Here is a 16,241-nt window from a genome sequence, read left to right as displayed (position 1 = left end):
GAGCAATGAAATGTAGTGTTATAAAACAAACCATGCTGAAAGAACCCAGTAAAGAATGACAGGAAGGGGCCTGGAGTGAACGAGCAGCCAAGGAGGGAGAGAAAGAGAGCAGGAGAGGGAAAGATATATTTGACATGTGAATTGCCAGATGAGGTGGGGCTGTGGAAAAAATTTCAGAAAAAAATGCAGAGAGAGAAAAAAAATAGAAGGAGAGAAAAAGAATTACAGTGTTTGGAGAGAAAGGTGATTTGGCAGACCTCTCTATTTCTTCAACAATCATCTCTGGCATTCAGTGAAGGAAGCAGTGCACAGTCCAAACCACCCAACACAACTAGCTTGTTTTGATTTAGATTTTTGTTTTTGGGCTCTACTAGAGTAAGTTTTCATGTTCAACATTCAAAAAGAATATAATTTTCACATATTTGACATTATTGCAGCACCTCTCTTCCCAGTCTGTCAGTAACACTCTGTTCAGTTCCTGTCTCTATGAAGCCCCGCCTTCCTAAAAGCGCAATTGGTCGGCTGGACCAGTGTTTCGTGATTTGTCAAACACTTTGAAGCGTGTTTCAGAAATTTCCCACCTCTTACAATATTTACGAGTTTCAACATATTACTAACTAACTTAACCAGGCCCCACCCCTTTATTTTGCATATGTCTTGGTGGTAATTATTTAAAATGAGGAAAATTTGGACGTGTTTGTTCCTGGAAGAAAACTCAAGACTACAATGGAGGTCATTCAGGGAATAACTCCCTTTGGAGTGACTTTGTGCTTTGTAAGCGGGCGTTTATCAGCAGATCCCTAATATATCCGCTGATAGACATCTGCTTTCAAATGCTCCTGTGTTTATCTGTGTAAGCGCTCAGTGAAAACCGTCAAAGATGCCTATTTACAACATGTTTTTGAAGCGTTGTATCCAGGGCTTGACATTAACTTTTTTGCTCACCAGCCACTGTGGCTAGTGGTTTTCCAAAGTTACTAGCCACTGAGCATTTTCACTGGCCTCAATTTTGATGTTGGTAAATTACATTTTATATGATTAAAGTTGACTTTGTTATGCTTAAATTACTTTATTTTGAGTCATTTTACTTGATTTAGAAGATTTAAAACCCTTTCAAACTTTTAAATGCAGATTGACCACCCAAATCAAGACTACATTGTATATCAGCTGGTATGTACAGGTGGGCAAGAGGTGGACAATATGAGCATGGGCTAATATGAGAAATTGTGTAAGTTATTTGTGTTAGGCTATATAAAAGAACAAAGAAGCAAATTACAAAAACAACAGTAAATTAAAAATAATCTTTTTTCAGATTATTTAACATCTTTTGTTGTTTGATTAACATTAATGACAGACAGGTATTTAATTGGGCTGCTGAATGCATGGACGTAACTGACGCATATCCAGTTATTACCCACCTGTTTACGTCCACTAAGCCATAACCGACTGTATTCACGCGAGATACTCCACACGATGGACATTTAGACATCTGTGTGCACTGTTTAACTATTCAGGCGCGAGGAGAACTGATCGCGCGCGACTGAATTCCGCCTATCCCTCATTCACTAACTGCACGTAGCCTAAATAACGAATTATGTGATTGGATTGTAATTTTGTGCTACGACGATCTTCGACGATCATTTGGCTGTAAACTGAAATTATATTCAACCCGCCAAAGTGGCTAGTGGGAGTGGCTGTCTTACCCGCCACAGCTGAAATCTACCCGCATTTGGCGGGTTGGCAGGTGTTAATGTCAAGCCCTGGTTGTATCATTGTAGCCAATCACAGACATATCTGTTGAGTGCGTGAACTCAATGGCCAATCAACAGCACTCGAAATGCTAGAGGGAAATGTTGGTATCATCACATTTTTAAAATTTCAGTACCGACTTGGCACCGAAGTTGGTACTTTTGATAACCCTACCTGCAAATCCATGAAAAGTCATTAAAAAGTCTGTGTAAATACACTTTTTGCAAGAATGGAACAAGTAAAGTGGAACATAACATAATCTAATACATTATATTTCAAAAACCTTCATAAGGAAAGCACCTCATCTCCCGCAGGCATTATTTAAACTGATTGATGCGTGACAGAGATGATGTAAAACTGGCCAACCTCTCTTATGATGGCAGAATTAGTTATGAGTTATAGCCAGTAGTTGCAGTGAAGCCAAAGCAGTTGTTAATCCAAACTTCTGCAACACAAATGGATTTCAAGAACACGTTCATTCCTCCTGAAGACTGACGTAAGTCACTGGGCCACAAGAGGAAACTTGCACCTTCGTGTTATATTGCGTTAACAGTTGCCTGTGCAATATTTAAGGCTAAATATATCAGCGTTTCCCAGACATGCTTCAGTGAAGGTGTGCGTTGGCTTCTCGTCAATGGATGAGTTCGGTACAGTCATCATCTCTGCATTTCGAAATGTGACATGACGTAATTCATGAATGCACTGCATTCTCTGTGCTGATGCAAATGGAATTAGGCTAATCATGAGCATAAAATATCTTCTTAAAGGATCATGAATCCCTAAAATATTTTTGAGATGATAGCACCTATGTTTTTTTATTAAAGTGCCAGTATTATGCTATTTCAAAGGTTCCTAATTTTGTTTCAGAGTTGTCCTACAATAGGTTTACATGCATCCAAGGTCAAAAACACTTTAATTTTCTCATAATATACATTGCAGCATCACTTCTTTTCTCACAGTGTCTGAAATGGTTCGATCAATGATTTTGGTCTCTCTAAACCCCTCCTTTCTGAGAGCCTACTCTACTCTGATTGGTCAGATGGCCCAATCTGTTGTGATTGGTCTACTCTGCTCTGACAACACGAGCCAAACTCTTCCTGGCCTCAGCTACAACTACAGTGTTTGAGGGCGGGTCAAAGTAGATGTTGTTCACGGGCAGCCAATGAAGACTATATGTGGGCATTATGCAAATGTGTTACAAACCTACAAAGGTTCATGCAGGAAGTAAGACTGGAATTACTGACGACTCATTTCGGCAGTCCAGAAACGTTTTTTTTCTTTTAGGAGACAATAACTGCATTTGTCGTATACTTTGATCTTTGAAACTTTTCAGACCTTTTACACTCACAAACAGCTATATTACACAATAAATGAAAGGTCATATCTGAAATAGCAAAATAGAGGCACTTTAAGGGGAAAGTGGGAAATTATTTTGTTTTTCAGAGCCATTCCATTGGTTTAAAAAGCAAAGTTGAACCAAAGTCACGTTAATTCGGAGTTGTGACACATCTACATCATCAGCATTATTGATAAGATGAACTCTTTCAATCTAATTGTTGAGCTGTATTATGCATATGTTGGAACATGTTTTTGTCTTACCTTCACACCAGGGGTTGAAGAGCATGGAAATGTCTTTGTCAGGGTCATGCGTGGTAGTTTCGCCCGTCTTCAGACATTGTGTCACGACGGTCAGTTTGTACTTTCCAATGACAGCAGTAGTGGAGGAGTTGATGGACAGCTTGGCTCGGTTCATGTTCTGCTCCACGATCTTGGCCTCCCAGCGTTCATCCTGGAGTTCGTCCACCAGCGGTACGATGATGTGCGTGCCCTTTGACACCAGCGGGAGCGGCCCTGAATGATGACATGGACGTGAAACAAATGGTTTGAGAAGAACGTGATTTATTTGGTTCTAAGTTTCAAAATTCCTGGTAAATTATTACATGAGGGAGGATTCCAGCCAAATCCAAACAATCCAACTATGATGAAATACTGTGATTCAGTCACACAAGGCCAGATAAAACACATAAGACTTGCACTAATGAAACCTGGTACTTCCTTTTTCAATTCCTGTTCTTTATGGTTATTAATAACTAAAAAGTCATGCATTTAAATGTTTATGTGTTAGAAGTGAAACATGAAAATAGCTGTGTAAGACAAAGAGTACACAGCAGCAGAAAGTAAAAGTCAAGTTATTATTTTTGTTGATCCAATCAAGTGCTGATTTTTTTTCAGACATTTTTTGGGGTAAATATTCTGTTTCTCTTTGAAATTTGGAAGTAAAATAGATTGCGAATCGGACCACATCAGTTAGTTTGAACAGTTGAATTATCGTGTTTCAGCGTGTGTTATTATTGTGGTTTTATTGTTTATCTCTCACTCCCTAACTTCCTATCTCTACAAAAGAGGTGAGCTGTATCATTAGGTGTGGTTTAAGAGAGAAATGCGAAAACCACAGATGTGTTTACGCCTTTATCAGTGAGACAAGTTCCAGTCTGAGATGAGCACTCCCACTGTGTTTGTCAGTCTGAAAATAATAATTTCAATCTGCAGTCAACAGGAACAGTAGAAAGACTATACTTGAAATAACAACATGTGATTTTTTTCTCCATGAGCAAATGTAAAATAGACTGGGGCTATTTTATTCTGGTGAATATTTCTTATTTCTGAGTGTTTAATACCTTGAGGTGTTGACTATTAAAACGCCATTGAATATTTCCAGAGTTATTGGCCAGGAAAAAATATACAGTTCAATGCACTCTGGATGACTGGTTGTGGGGCACGTTGTCACAAATGGGAACTTACTGTTTACTGACACTTATTTGGACAAATAATTAGGGATGCACTGAAATGAATATTCTAGGCCGAACCCGAAAATTCAGGTCACATTTGGTTAAAAACGAAACTGAAAATAGTTATTTCGGACAAAACATTTTGGTAGCCAAAATTACGGTGCAAATAATACCACTGTTCATAACATCTATCTATACGGAAGAGGATTAGGGCCAAGCAATAATAAAAAAATAAAACCATCTCGAGACTAAAGTTGTTAAATTTCGAGAAAAAACTCATTAAATTTCGAGAAAAAAGTCGAGATAAAATGTTGAGAATAAACTTGTTAAATTATGAGAAAAAAGTTGAGATAAAACTTTGTGAATAAACTCGTTAAATTACGAGAAAAAAACTCGTTAAATTTCGAGAAAAAAGTTGAGATAAAATGTTGAGAATAAACTCATTAAATTACGAGAAAAAAACTCGTTAAATTTCGAGAAAAAAGTTGAGATAAAATGTTGAGAATAAACTCATTAAATTACGAGAAAAAAACTCGTTAAATTTCGAGAAAAAAGTTGAGATAAAATGTTGAGAATAAACTCATTAAATTACGAGAAAAAAACTCGTTAAATTTCGAGAAAAAAGTTGAGATAAAATGTTGAGAATAAACTCATTAAATTACGAGAAAAAACTCGTTAAATTTCAAGAAAAAATTTGAGATAAAATGTTGAGAATAAACTCATTAAATTATGAGGAAAAAGTCGTTAAATTCGTTAAATTACGAATTTGTTCTCATAATTTAACGACTTTTTTCTCGTAATTTAATGACTTTATTCTCAACATTTTATCTCGACTTTTTTTCTTGAAATTTAACGACTTTTTTTCTCATAATTTAACGAATTTGTTCTCATAATCTAACTACTTTTTTCTCGTAATTTAATGATTTTATTCTCAACATTTTATCTCGACTTTTTTCTTGAAATTTAGTGAGTTTTTTCTCGTAATTTAACGAGTTTATTCTCAACATTTTATCTCAACCTTTTTCTCGAAATTTAACGAGTTTTTTCTCGAAATTTAACAACTTTAATCTCGAGATGGTTTTATTTTTTTATTATTGCTTGGCCCTAATCCTCTTCCATATATCTATCATCTATCTATCTATAGCTTTTACTTTATGTTTGAAACCAACATAAAAAAATAGATAAAGCACATATTTATGCAACTTTCCTTCACGCTCACCTGTCTTCAGTTCCAGGTGAAGTTTATCTGTGTTTGGGTTGAAAGGTCGTGAGAGGTCAAGCTCTATTTGGAACGTCTGTCCTCTGCGGATGATGAGCTGGTCACCGTAGTATTGATCCGTGTGATGTTCCTTCCTGTTCCGATCAGATTTCCGGCTGAGCAGATCCACAGAACGTACTGCTAGAGATAACTCTGATGAGGAAAAATAGAAGAAAATAAAGATTGAGTTTGAGGACATTCAGATGAAGTTTTTTTGTATTTGACTGTCAATAAGCCGACTGTCTCAGATGGAGATTCTCACCGACTAGCTCTGTATCAATGCTGGGAGGCACTGGAGATACCGGCCCCTCTTCTTCTCCAGCCCCAGCATCCTCTTCTTTGGTAAAATCATCTGGGTTGCTCTGTTGTCGGACGCAGCACGGACAAACCCTCCGTAACCAACGGCGACATCCGCTCTCCTCTTTCTTCACTTTGGCCTCGGTGTGTCTTTCAGGGACGGCACGACCGTTGCTTTCAGAGGCACCGTGGAAACGGCCCACAGCGGAGTTATCTCGGATTGACAGTCTTTCTCCTGGCATCCTGAAAGACATCATACAATGTAATTACTGTACATGGAAAATTAAAGACTTGACATAAGTGGAATGAGCAGACATTTAAAGTTTAACAATGGCATTTGTTGATAATGATTAATCGGTGAAGCAAATTCAAAGAGAATACAAACAAGATCTCATAAATCAGAGAGCCAAGACTTGACTTTTAACTTAAGACTAGCATCTGCCTACTGTTAACCCTAACGCTAAAAATAATTGGTTTGAGTAGGACAAACTTAAATAAGTTCAGTCAAATTAACTTTTATGAGTATTTAGCACTTTCTTTTTCTTTCAAGTTCACAGAACTGATATATTTTAAGTAAACTGAACTATTTGCTATACTGAACTAAATGCTATACCATGCTATTGTAAACATTAGCAAATTAGCAAGTTAGCTTGTTATAGCTAGCTGCTTATTTAAACTTTGAATTTCTTAACTTAAAAATTTTGAGCCTCAAATATTTTGAGTTTTGCCAACTTATTCCGGTTTATAGTGTATGGTTGCTATGTCACAAGTGATACCAAGCATTTGTATAATGCATCTGTCAAGATATAAAACGTTCTTAACTTTGAAATGGAACAAAAACAAGTTAGAGATAGATATGGGCTTGGCTTGAGGAAACGTAAAGTGTGAAGTTTTTGGTATTGAGGTTAACACAAGACCATTTCCCCTGCTTATGTTCTCTAGCGATAGCAATAGCAATGTAAGCAATTCACACTTTGTGAATGTGAGAAGGACTTTAACTCTTTGAAGAAAACAAAATAAAAATGAAACCAAGTTTCATACATGTGCATCCAGTATGAATCACACGTAAGATAAATGCATAATGCAATAAGGCATTGTAAGTGTTTCATTTGTATTTTCTCATTCAACAAGACTGAATTTAAATGGTGTTTAAAGATCATGCTGGAAGTAAAACATCTGAACAAAATAAAAATCAGTATACAAAATTGGTTTAAAATGCAAAATATACTATGCTTTTATGATGATAGCTGGATGTATCTCATGGAATTAAACCAGGGATGCACCGATTTTAAAATTTTGGCCGATACGATAACCGATTTGAAAGCTGATAAATGATATATTGGCCGATATATTGGCATAATCAAGAAGTGCATGAGTTGGAAAGAAAAAGTTCCCATACATCTGCATTTCCCCAGTGTTGTTAAAGTAATTGCCGGTTTGGTCGTGGTCTGTAAACTTCAACATGCTGCTTAAAGATATTGGAATTATCCAGCATTGTTTCCACCATCAGATCTGTCTGATTGCCATTAAAATAAACATCAGTAATTGTTCACAAATGGTCAGCGATCAGTAGTTTTTTGGTGCAGAACACCAAAAAATTCACGAGGAATAGAAATGCTGACGTTGCACTGTTCTGTCCCAATGACGCTGAGTAAACACTGAAAATGAGAAACATGTGTTTTCCTCTGAATGGCCTTGTGCTCTCCCTCCATGTCCTCAACATGTTTTCTTCTGTTTTCCCAAGACATTTCTCACAATTAACAAATTCCAAACTATCTATAACCAGCTGCCTCCATTTCTGAGACTCATTCCCTTGAATTTCACATAAAGCAGACACGCCTCTGCAGGACTTTCTCTTTAACATCTCAACTGTTTCTCCTCAACAGCAAAGAGATTAAATGAACAGCAAATTGAGACTTTTGTAAGATTGTTCTCATCAGATTTTTCTCTTAAACCCCCAATAATCTCGCTATGTTTCCATCCATCTATTTTTATGTGCATTTTAGGATATTGCATAAAAAAAACTCTGGATGGATACACCAAGATGCACATAAATTATGCATAAATGCATAAATGTGCATAAAAAACACATGAACCGAACTGACTAACCAGCAGACCAATTTCAATGAACAGCATCTCAAATGTTGGTTTGCTCATTCAGAAGTGCCTGAGCCAAAGTCTGTCGTCAGAATGATTTGGTTGAATTCCCACCCAGAGGCGTCTCACATTATTGCATTCCCAAACACCAGCATCCGAACACAAGATAATATGACAGCGTTTATTGCATTTTGAGATGCAAGTCATTTATTAAAAATAGCCACAGTGGCTTTCCTCATTGCAGCAACTTCCATTTTTATTACAGATATTTCACAGCAATTTCCTAGGAAGTGACGATTTTGCTCTCTTGAACACATGGGATGGAAACTCTGCTTCATTCAAAATGTTTTATGTTATGTTCCAATTTTGCACACAAGTTAAATTCATAACTTTGAATGGAAACATAGCTAATGTCTAAAAAAACATTTTTCTCTGCATTTCTTCTCTTCTTTAACTTGCTTCCTAATCTTTTCTAATAAATCTGGCATTGTATATTGTGAATGTTATTGATTCCGACAAATTGCTTTAGTGTAAGTCGCTTTGGATAAAAGCTAAATGCATGAATTTAATGTAATGTAATGTCTCAAACAGTGCTACGATTTGCAGAGATACTAACATCTGTAATCCAAAGTCAAAGAATTCAATGTGAACTCAAACATGAACTCAAACAAATGATCTGAGCTGCTATCCACATTCATTTTATAGCTCTAAACTCCTAACTATTGACTCATTTGAGTTTCTTTTTTCTTTCTCCAAATGAATTTTAGCTGAAACTTCTCAGACATAGATGGTTTGTCAATAAAACATAACTGAAAGCTCATTTAAGTTCCTTTAGCTATGAAAAAACAGTAAAACTGTACTGCACGTTATTGATATTTAAGTGTTGTAAGCAATTTCACCCATTTCGCCGACTTCCATCAGATTTAGCCACTGAATTACACTGCCTTTATACACATCAGACATGTTTGCCTATGTTTACTATTTAGCTAAAAATGTCCAAAGGTTTACCAGTTTAACACAGTCAAACACTCACAGTTCTGCTCATAAGTTTGCAGCTGTATATGTGATGGGGTGGGCGTAGTATAAGTCACAAGAATGTGTGCAATGCAGCTCTGGATGACTGTAAGCCTGCAGATGCTAACGTTACAGGACAGGACAGACTAGAGGACAAATGTGAATGCAAATGACATTCAATTAGGAAAAATACACTCATGATGAAACAAGGTTGATCTGTGATGTCATGAGAACTTCCACAAGGCGTGATGAGTCAAAGATTCTCAAAGACTGTATTCAAGCAATTCTCTGTGTTCAACCAATCAGTCGCCCAATTTCCTAAACACAAGACTCAAGAGGTCACGACCTCTACGGCCCTGCAGGCACAAAGTGAGACAGCACTGAGATGGTTATATCTGTCAAGGAAGGAGAATCTGTTCAATGAGACTTTCAGAATAGATCTTAACGCTGTAAAATATGACATATGAAATAAGAAAAATCTAATGGAATTGAACATTTACTGAAATGTTGAGTATCATATTTGATATATAAGGCTTTTATGGCCCATATAGTATGATATAGTGAGAATATGGAGGAAAAAACATCAACATTTTTTCAGAGGCCCAAAAACTGAGCATAAATATGCAATTTGATGCAGTTGCTCATATTTATATGGCTGAAAAAAGTAAGAAATTACAATCAATGAGATCTTAATAACTATATAGCAGACTACTTGCAAGATTTCAATATTTTATAGCAAAAAGACACCTGGTCATGACCTGAAGGTTGATATTTTTACAATTATATATATATAAAGGACTTTTACTTGCTAAAAAAAGTCTAAACTACCAATCAGGTGACAGAAAGCACGAAGAAGATTGTGGACAAAAACAATTTTCAGCATAGTTTTCATTATGTTAATAATTTAGAGGCCTTTTTTGTGTATTACATATGATACAGTAGGCTAAATATGGTTAACGATATAACATACCAAAAGATACCAAGGTATCAAAAAGATTTCCTCAAATTCTTCCAAGACCAAATGATCTGTCACCCATATTCATTCTATAGCTCTATATTCTTACTGTATGTTGTGGCTGTTTTTATTTCCCTAAAGGACTTTTAGGAGAAACATCTTTGTGTTTCAGTTTAGCATCAACGGTGAGTGAGAACTATTAGGTTCTACGATCTATGAAAGAGCAACCTCTCTAAGCAACACATTTTTCCACTGGCTGTAGTGTATCACGAGATGCTGCAGGGATTTATGGATGTTTAGAATGAATATTTCATGTATACATAGACAGCTATGATAAGAATGCTAGAATGCCAAACTCCAGCCTGACCTTAAGCCTGACCAGCCTTCCTCACACATCTGCTCATGCCAAATCATGATTCACCGTGACCCATGACCCCTGCTCGCTAATTATTTCAGGGCATATTGTTACACTGTGAATCTTCATATGTGTCTGTGTATATAAAAAAAAAACTGTAATTTTAAAATGAAATAATATTTCACAATATTACTGTTTTTGCTGTAGTTTTGAACAAATAAATGCAGCACATAAGAGACTTCCTTGAAAAATCTTACCAACCCTAAACTTTTTGGATATTCCCACTTTTGTGACTATGTTTATGAGAGCCAATGTAACTCCAGCAGCTGGTCTAAAGCCAAAGATAGAGCGAGCAACTGGCAAATATGTGCACATGAGAGGGGCGGATACAGATCTACTCCACTGAGCTGTATTTAGATTTTAAAGGGATAGTTCACCCCAAAAAAAATCATGGATTTGGATCAACGTAAAGGTGAGTAAATAATGGTGAATTTTAATTTCTGAGTGTACTATTTGACTAAAGCAGTGCGTGTTCGTGTGGGATCTCTTGGATTACACCACCCAAGTTTTATATGGCACCAAATTATTTTAATTTCACACCACAAGGCACACTATTTGGAGTGACAAACGCCCAACTTGGATACCATGGATACGTCCCAGACTGTTACACCTGGCAACGGCGTTATAAACACAATAAAAATAAACAACTGAAGGCATAAGTTCTCACACCTAATGAAGTCATCATGTGACACACCTCTATTCATCTTCAAACTTTCATCATTTCCATCATCCAGAACTTGACAATTACAGAATGATTGGGCTTATCGGAGATTGAGAAAGAACACGACTCAACATGCTGCTCTTACATCACAGCAAATAGATGTTTTAGATAAGTTAATGTTCTAGTTCATCACAGCTAGCAAATATTTTCTCTAAGAATGTTTTGCAAACGTTCCCATTAAGTTATGAAAACATTATTTCTGAATGGTTTTGCAAACGTTCAGTAAACGTTCCATTTCATCATCCCGCAAACATTATGGGAATGTATCTTTTGAATGCTGTCTGAACATTCTGAAACAAACATTTTAAAAATGTCAGATGAATGTCCTACGACAAACAATGTATAAATAAATTTTTTGTGCTGAGGTTTTGAGAACATTATTAAAGGGCAGATAACTTTGAGCGAACGTTCTATTAACGTTACAAGAAGAACGTTTGCTCATAACTTTGAGAGAACCTTGCCAGATCATTAGCCAAAATTTTGAGAATGTTCCCCGTTAGCTGGGATCACCTATACCAACTGGAACACCTTAGCATCCAGGGTGGTTACCCTAGCAACCACATAGCAACACCCTGGCAACTGCCTAAAACACAGATTTATTTAGATTCTACCTCTTTATTTGCACCACTGTGGTTCACACTGTTGCGTCCATCTGTTTGTGTGTGCATATGTGTTGATTTTGGCCGTCAAACCAGACCCTTACTGTTGCAATGCAATAGAGCAGAAATGGGCAGGTCATTACACTTCAAGCACTCCAAACCAGCAGCTATAAAATTACTTTGCCTTTCTAGCAGCTTTAAAAATATCTTTCAGCTCCCTATTCTGTTTATGAGGGACTATGCAGAACATTCAGAATATCCAACCATTGACTAACATTTAATTTATGAAATGTTAGTCAACGATAACTGCGATTTCATTAATTCAATAGTTTATCATAACTGAGAACTATCCCTTTGTTTGTCAGATTCTAAACACATAAAAGTTCATGTTTAAAGCTGTCGGTGGAGTCATGAGGAGACGAGCACATGATAATCACACTGACCAGTTATGTGGAATACACAAAATCCTTGTTTGACTCAAATGGATAGCCAAGAAAAAAATCTTGAAAGCAGCAGCAGCAGCCCCAAGAAATTGGAAGTAGTAAAAGAAACAGACACAGTAAAAGGGAGAAATAGCAGGAAAGGCTTTGAATTCATCAGAATGTGTCTCATTCATTTATGCAGAAACCAGTGATGTTCTCAGGTCCAGATGAACTGAAGTATCTGAACAATGCGAGGAGCTTTTTGTTTAGTTCCCCACCCTATCAAATCAGATACAGCTGGAATCCATAAGCAAAAACATCTGGAAATCATGAAGTCAGTGTCTAGCTTTAACTGTGTTTCTAGCCAAGCACTAACATATATCCTGACGAATGTACAGTAGATCCAAAAAAAATTTTTTTACTCCTAAAAATGAATGAATGCCACTGCATTACAGTACAGTATTATCTGCTCTTAAATGCTGCATTAACTTAACACGAACTTCACTTCATCAATGACTTGCTTTAAAACATTACATTCAGGTATTTATTGTGTTGCTTCAGTCCAAATACATGATCTATTTATTGCATATCCTCAAGGCATATTAGAAAGTTACATGAATAAAGAACAACTGTGGCTTGTAACTGTGGTTTTAGTTTCTCAGTTCTAAAAAAAGAAAATTCACATCAATTACCAAAGCGAAAGTGCAAAGACACAGTGAAAGTGCCACGGTCCACTTTAGAAACATCACCACAGTTATAGTTTCTATAATTATGGATGATAATCTGATCTTTCTGATCTTCATCTGCGCGTTGTGAAAAGCGCGTGAGACCAAGCACTTCTGCACAGATCAACAAAACTGACAGTAAGTCATTGAACAAGAGTAAAGAAAAAGATTTCGACTTACTTTTGTAAACTGGTTTTCTTCACGGGATTCCGATAGTGTTCTTCAAAAATATTCACGAGTGCAGAACGCGCAAAACTCTCAGCAGGTCTGATGATCACCACTGTACTAAGAAAGACTAGTAGACACGAACCGAGTTATACTACGCCCATCAAAGACGCCCACCCCCCTGTAACCACGTGTTTATCTTAAATATCAACTAATAGACATTTCTCTTTTTGTATTTTGTATCACCCTTATTGAAGATTACGATCTAGTCTTTCATAACGTATCTTAATATCTTGATGGTACTGCTATTGTTTCTAGAATGTGTCTAGAAGGACGATTTGTAGTTATGAATGAAAATGTTTTATGTAGGGCCTACTTGTCCCCAGTCTGCCCTTCACTTGTCAAATGCACAATCCTCCTAAAGTTTTATTAATGGGGATGATGGTTCATTGATCAACATTTGGGATTTGAACACTAACTGTACAGATACCAGTCTTGATATTTAACTTTATTTGATAAGAAATTCTTTGAAAGGACTGGGTTATCTCACAAAAGCAATTTCCCTTTCTACCCTAAAAATAGTTTAGAGAAAGTGAAACTGTAAAGCACAAGCTACACCATTTCATAAAGATCTATGTGTTTTTTTGAAGTTTGCTGGTCGAAACATTGTTACATTTGCCTAGACTGGGACATTAATGTTCCATTATTGCATAAAGTGTGTTATGCAATAAGAACAAAGCAGTGTGTATTGCGTTCTGTCAAATAATTCAGCAAGAGCACATCCACAATCCACAGGAATCTCAACTAAAAGATGACTAATGACTAAGATGACATGTCTCAACTAAAAGATGACTAAATTTAATTTTATCAGACATACAGTTTTAAAATCAACTTTCTCTTCGAGAAAAATGAACCAAAAATATTGATGATATCATCCTGCACTCAGGGGCGAATCCAAATTTTTGTCCAGCCATGTTTCTCTCTCTAATAACAGTTGCCTCCCATAATTCCATAATTAATTTCATCGAAGCATGCCAACACTGAATCATTTCATTTAGTTATGACAATGTGAATTGTTTTTTGTGTTGTTGTTGAGGTCATTGCTCTTTTTAAGATACACTGTAAATCCTGATAAGTTATGGTAACTCAAACAATTTGAGGAAACCGATTGCCTTAAACCATTTAAAGGTGCCGTAGAACGTCTTTTTAAAAGATGTAATATAAGTCTAATGTGCCCCCTGAATGTGTCTGTGAAGTTTCAGCTCAAAATACCCCATAGATTTTTTTTGGGGCATCATTAAATATGCGCCGATTCAGGCTGCGCGGCCCCTTTAAATCTTGTGCTCCCCACCCACGGAGCTCGCGCTTGCCTTAAACAGTGCATAAACAAAGTTCACACAGCTAATTTAACCCTCAAAATGGATCTTTACAAAGTGTTCGTCATGCAGCATGTCTAATCGCGTAAGTATAGTATTTATTTGGATGTTTACATTTGATTCTGAATGAGTTTGATAGTGCTCCATGGCTAAAGCTAACATTACACACTGTTGGAGAGATTTATAAAGAATGAAGTTGTGTTTATGAATTATACAGACTGCAAGTGTTTAAAAAATGAAAATAACGACAGTCTTGTCTCTGTGAATACAGTAAGAAGCGATGGTAACTTTAACCACATTTAACAGTACATTAGCAACATGCTAACGAAACATTTAGAAAGGCAATTTACAAATATCACTATAAATATCATGATATCATGTATCATGTCAGTTATTATCACTCCATCTGCCATTTTTCGCTATTGTTCTTGCTTGCTTACCTAGTCTGATGATTCAGCTGTGCACATCCAGACGTTTTGCCCTTGTGTAATGCCTTGAACATGAGCTGGCATATGCAAATGTTGGGGGCGTACATATTAATGATCCCGACTGTTACGTAACAGTCTGTGTTATGTTGAGATTCGCCTGTTCTTCGGAGGTCTTTTAAATGAGATTTATATAAGAAGGAGGAAACAACGGTGTTTGTGACTCACTGTATGTCACATGAACTCTTGTTATTTAACTATGCCAAGGTAAATTCAATTTTTAATTCTAGGGCACCTTTAAGTTTTAAACCCAATAAGCATGAGTACTGTAAACTCATATACATTAAGTTAAATTCACTTATATTTTAGTGTTGGTTTACTCAATCATTAGAGTAAACTCAACTTAAGTTTATTCCACTCATTCAATATGAATTCAGGCAACAGAGCGTGTATCAAACTGCCAAAGCCACATGAACCATTGAAATTTCAAAATGTTTCGAAACACTACGCAACGTAACAAAGCCTCATTTATTGAAATCATGTGACTTTGGTAGTTTGATACACGCTCCAAACCACTTATTCGAAACAAACGATTCGTAAAGCTTCATGAAGCAGTGTTTTGAAATCGCCTTTCACTAGATATTGTTTTTTTGTTTGTTTGTTTTTTGTTTTTTTTGGCTCACAGAAAGAATTCTTGTCACTTCATAACATTAAGGTTGAACCACTGTAGTCACATGAACTGTTTTAAATATGTCTTTAGTAGCTTTCTGGCTGTTTGAAAGTGTAAATTATCTTGCTGTCAATGCAGGCCTCACTGAGCCATCGGATTTTTTCAAAATGTCTTAATTTGTGTTCTGAAGATGAACAAAGATCTTACAGGTGTGGAACGACATGAGGGTGAGAAATTAATGACATTATTTTCATTTTTGGGTGAACTAACCCTTTAAATTGTTTAAGCTCATCAAACTCAAATTAATAAAGTCACATATGACTATAAGCCAAAACTATAACACTGGTACAAAGCAATGATGACAGAAAAGGAGCACTGTAAGTTCAGAGTACTCAAAACATTTAAGTAAACTAACTCATTTATTTAAGTTAATAGAACTTGAACATTTTGTGACAAGTGGGGCGGGGCTGAGAGCCGTGAGAGCCGTGGGAGTGGAGTAAGGCCAGTGTGGTGCACAGGTGTCTCTCATTAACAATCCTGTCACTGGCATCACTTCGCTCCCAC

At 36.4% G+C, this 16,241-nt stretch overlaps 1 protein-coding gene across 1 annotated transcript in view; it reads right to left on the bottom strand.

Moving 5' to 3' along the window:
- tgm1l1 (transglutaminase 1 like 1) overlaps nt 1-13,377 on the bottom strand; it is a 28,109-nt gene extending 14,732 nt beyond the window's left edge. The window contains exons 1-4 of the mRNA XM_048163461.1: nt 13,222-13,377; nt 6,059-6,336; nt 5,758-5,949; nt 3,349-3,600 (exon numbers count right to left, since the gene is read on the bottom strand). Coding sequence (XP_048019418.1) covers nt 3,349-3,600; nt 5,758-5,949; nt 6,059-6,335 — 721 coding nt within the window. The 5' untranslated portion in view covers nt 6,336; nt 13,222-13,377. The remainder of the gene's footprint in view (nt 1-3,348; nt 3,601-5,757; nt 5,950-6,058; nt 6,337-13,221) is intronic.
- Between the last annotated feature and the right edge of the window lie 2,864 nt (nt 13,378-16,241).

Source organism: Megalobrama amblycephala, linkage group LG17, assembly GCF_018812025.1.
Source record: "Megalobrama amblycephala isolate DHTTF-2021 linkage group LG17, ASM1881202v1, whole genome shotgun sequence".
Taxonomy (NCBI): domain Eukaryota; kingdom Metazoa; phylum Chordata; class Actinopteri; order Cypriniformes; family Xenocyprididae; genus Megalobrama; species Megalobrama amblycephala.
Note: the sequence above shows the minus strand (reverse complement) of the source record. Positions and strands in the feature narration are given on the sequence as shown.